The sequence below is a fragment of the Apis dorsata genome, unplaced genomic scaffold (genome assembly GCF_000469605.1).
Source record: "Apis dorsata unplaced genomic scaffold, Apis dorsata 1.3 scaffold_355, whole genome shotgun sequence".
In the NCBI taxonomy this organism is placed as follows: Eukaryota; Metazoa; Arthropoda; class Insecta; order Hymenoptera; family Apidae; genus Apis; species Apis dorsata.
This window is the reverse complement of record NW_006263621.1, coordinates 120,071-124,368: the sequence shown is the minus strand read 5'-3', so window position 1 is coordinate 124,368 and position 4,298 is coordinate 120,071. Positions and strand designations below refer to the sequence as shown.

At 33.1% G+C, this 4,298-nt stretch overlaps 2 protein-coding genes across 2 annotated transcripts in view; one reads left to right on the top strand and one right to left on the bottom strand.

Moving 5' to 3' along the window:
* Positions 1–4,298, top strand: part of LOC102680007 (cysteine protease ATG4D) — a 44,051-nt gene that overhangs the window by 11,366 nt on the left and 28,387 nt on the right. The gene's annotated exons all lie outside the window — the stretch shown is intronic.
* LOC102679872 (metabotropic glutamate receptor) overlaps positions 1–4,298 on the bottom strand; it is a 16,353-nt gene that overhangs the window by 6,136 nt on the left and 5,919 nt on the right. Inside the window, exon 3 of the mRNA XM_006618450.2 lies at positions 2,377–2,489. Within this exon, the coding sequence (XP_006618513.1) occupies positions 2,377–2,489 (113 nt within the window). The remainder of the gene's footprint in view (positions 1–2,376; positions 2,490–4,298) is intronic.

Below are 4,298 nucleotides of genomic sequence, written 5' to 3'. Positions count from 1 at the left end.
TAATCGAAGATTTTTGATCGAAGATTTCGTAGTTCTTTTTTTTTTTTTTTATTTATATAATCTGAAAAATCTTTTTCATAGCAGTTTTAATTCAAGGGAAAATTTGTGAATCTCTGTTTGAACGAATAATTTTTCTTTTTTATTTTGGAAATCGACTCGAACGATCTTTAATAGGATTTTTAATTTAAGGGGTGGCGATTTTTAAATTGTGAATTTCGTGAATCGAAGAATCGATTTTTAATTATATAGGATGAAGATTTTTTGGACTTCTTTCTCATGAATGATCTTTTATTAATTTTCTTATTATTATTAATTCAAGAATCAAAAAGCAACAAATTTTTAAATCCACGTTATTTGATCCACGAATCTTTGTTCATCTCTCGTGTATCTTAATTTTTAAACAATGGATCCCTTGATGTTTCATTCAATTTGAAAGAATATTTCTCTCTCTCTGTTTTCTAAATATTTTATCTCGTCCTAATTTACAATAATTTTATCCTCGAACTCGGTAAAATTTGAGAATCACAGTGAATCCGGAAAATCCGTGTCACGGATCACGTTTCGCATCGATCATGGTGGAAATTGTAGAATTTTCGGGAGGGGGAGGATGGCGTAGCTTGTTTCGAGGACGGGCGTTGATCGACGTTGAAATTTCGGGTTGAAGTCTATTGGACGAGGTAGTCGAGTGGACGCTCGAAACGAGATACCGCGATTTCAATTCTGAGCACTCTGTTGTAACTCTGCTCTGCCGAAACAGTATAAAATTCGAAAAAGAATTCATTCCCCTAGGGAAGAAATTTTTTTCGTTCCAACCTAAAAAAAAATGTATATACGATATATCGTTTCTTTTTATCATTATTATTTTTTTTTCAAAAAATATTTCCTCCGTTGCATCCTCGTCGTTTAGATATATCACAGATAATCAGAGATATATGCACAAATGTGTATATCTCTTTTTCTTTTTTTCCCTATACGAGTAATCCAAAGTTAGGCACCAGTTAAAAAGTAACTAGTTAGAAATAAAGTTACCTTTATAACTTTTAAATTTTTTTCGTTTTAATTTAAAAAAGAATATATATACGATATTCTTCGTTATTAAAAATATTTCCTCCGAATATTTTCTAGAACTTATCGTTGCATTCCTCGTCGTTTAGATATATTTCACTTTGATAATAAGAGATATATGCACAAACGTTATGTATATACATCTTTTTCTTTTTTTCTCTATACGGAATAATCTATATTAGTGCCAAGGTTGAGTACCAGTTAAAAAGTAACTAGTTAANATATATATATATATACAATATACCATTTTTTTTCTTCGTTATTACTACCAGAAAATATTCTTCCAACAAAACTCGTTGTTGGATCCCTTATTGTTTAGATATATCTCTTTTTCTTTTTTCCCCTATGCGACTCTACGCTGATGTCAAAGTTGGGCATTGAAAAGTAACTAGTTAAAAATAGTTATCTTTATAACATTATTCGTAACTGTTATAATTAATTCGTTTAACTTTGGTCATTATTGTTTGACAGTTATTCGCGATTATTATTGTGTTACGTTTTGAACTATTAAATTTTCCCCATCATGAAATTCGCGCTCCTTGACGATTCAAAGCGAGAGAGAAAGAGAGAAAGAGAGAGTTATATTTCATCCTAGATAAGTAAGCGTCCATGTTGGTGGAAAGGTCGCGTTGCAATTTATATTCGCTGCTTTATCGTTCGAAACACGAGCTTGACGATTTACGATTTTTATCGAAAAAACAAGTCGTTAATTTTGGATGCAAAAGAATCGGGGAAAATTTCGTTTCGAATTTACAATTGTTTAAAGTATTCCGTTTCGAAAGAAGAAAATTTTTGGATGGGATTAAAAATTTTCCTGCAAAGAACGAATGGAGAGAAATTTTAAATTATTCAAAAACGAAGAATTTCAACCTCGAAGAGATGAAAGAAAACTTTCTCGAAAGTGCGATTGAAGAAATTCTTTTTTCGAAGAAGAAGAAAAAAAGGTGAATCTAACCTCTAAGTGGAAGAGGAAATTAATCGTAAAGCGGTTTAATAATCCCGAAGGAATACGATAAAGCAGTTTAAAAACGAATCGCATAGAAGATGAAATTCAATCGTGCTAACTGTAATTCCCCAACGGAGAGCCAACGGGATTATTACAATTTATAGCAGTTCTTCACACCGGCTCCAAACTTCCTCCAACTATAATTCTCTCTCCTCCTTCCTCGTTCAAACTCAATAATAATAGAAAGATATTCGAACGAGCGTGAACCAGAAACTTTTTCTCGCATCTTTGCTCGGCTGAGAGGGGAGAAAAAACGTAAAAAAAAAAATTTCGAATAATGAAAAAGTGCGTGTGTTCTCACTTGCCTGATATTGGTAACCGTTGGTGCCGTTGTGTTCCGATTTCCGAAAGTTGAGAATCTCGTATCGCGCCAACCCGTCTCCGTGCTCGTCGAACTTCACCTCGCTTCCCGCCGTGTCTGAAACAATTTCGAACATTTGTATTTCGAAAAAAAGGAAGAGAAGCGATTACAAGTCCAGTTTGAACAAATAAAGTCACTTTAAGAAATTACTTGTTTAACATTTGCTCGAACATTAGCTATTTTATATATATATATTTTCGTATAACCTAACCTAACCTCAACCGTTTTGCCATTGCAATTATTTCCAGTTATTATTATTACGGTTTTAAATTATCGAAGTGTGCTTATTTAAGGAGTTTAAGTTTACACATAACTTGAATTTGATTAAATTTTCCCCATCACTGGTTGCAATACACCAGGATCCTAGCTATTATTGTCAAGCTTGTCTACTCCCTGAATATAATTGTTTCATAGGATAGCGGGATTTGTCTCGAGTTGATCGTCTAAAGGGAAGATGATCGATGCTCCTGTATAGAAAGAGGTTGAGGCTGTGAATTCCCTCTTCAGAATTGTTTATCGTTGGTTGCTAAGTTGTTCTACAATTGGAAGGATCTCTCCAGAGAGCATCGTCCAAGGCCAAGATCGATATATATATATATATACACAGGAAAGTATCTCATCTTCCATTTCGTTGCATGGAAAAATCGTTTCGTTAGAGATTTAACATAGTTTTTTTTTTTTTTAATTATCGGCTGCTACGCGTCTGCCCTATATTGGACAACTCGATAACCGATTGAAATTATATTCTCTCGAGTTTTCAACACGATTCGTCCGTCCTCGATTTTTTTTTTTTTTTTTATTACGTTACGCGAGAAAGGAAGGAGAAAAATTTTATCTTGATCAACAGCTCGTTTAACGATCGATTTGAGATCGGAATCGAGATCGAATTTTCGAATCTAATATTCTGCGAATAGAAAAAAATAAATAAATAAATAAAAACAAACGTCGAGATTAAAAATTTTTCCATACTTCGAAAGGTATCGAAAATTTTCCAAGCGAATTAAAGAAATTTACAGCATTGTTGTATGTGCAATTTTTATCACATGCGGAACGAAGGCAATCAGCCGCCTAATGCATTCCTTCATTAGCGGGGCGGATTGTATCAGATTAGATGAGAGCGTGACGGATATTTTTTCGCCTCATTTATTCGTCGTCCCGTTTTTTATACAGTTACGTACATTCGATGCAGAATCTTTTAATTCTTCTTTAATTTCATGATACGACGAAAGAAGATTGTCGGGGATATTTTCGTTAGTCTTTTCGTGTATACGCGAACGAAACTTTGCAGATACGATTTTTACGACGAGTTTTTATGGGTGTTTATTTAATCGTAAAAAAAAAAACACGAAAATGATCTCCGTTTCATTGTTGAGGATAAAATTTTTGTTTGTGCGAATTAGAAAATTAGAGTAAAAAGTTTGCAAGTTTCTCGTTTCATCGACGAGAAAAACGAAAATTGAGAATCTCTCGCGTGTAATTTTGTTCAAGAAATTAGGGAATTATTATCGAATAATAAATTTTTTTTAACGATTTTTTTAACGATTAATTTACATTTTCTCTTTTTCAAGCAAATGATCCATGATGAAAAAATAAGATATTATCACGATATACAATAATTATGCACGTGTAAAATAATATCAAACTTAATAATTATCGCCAATTAGGAAAAAATAAGAGACTTTAATCGCGTGATCCCGTTTGATCTTCTTGAAACGAACGAGCTTCCTCCTTTTCGAGAGGAGGAAGATAAATAAAAAATTTCGTTTCTTATTTCGCGATCTGCGGTTGGATCGGTAAGGAAGAAATCTTTCGATACCTTTATTTCTCGCGCGATTCGAATTTCGTAGAAATCGCAACGACCCACAC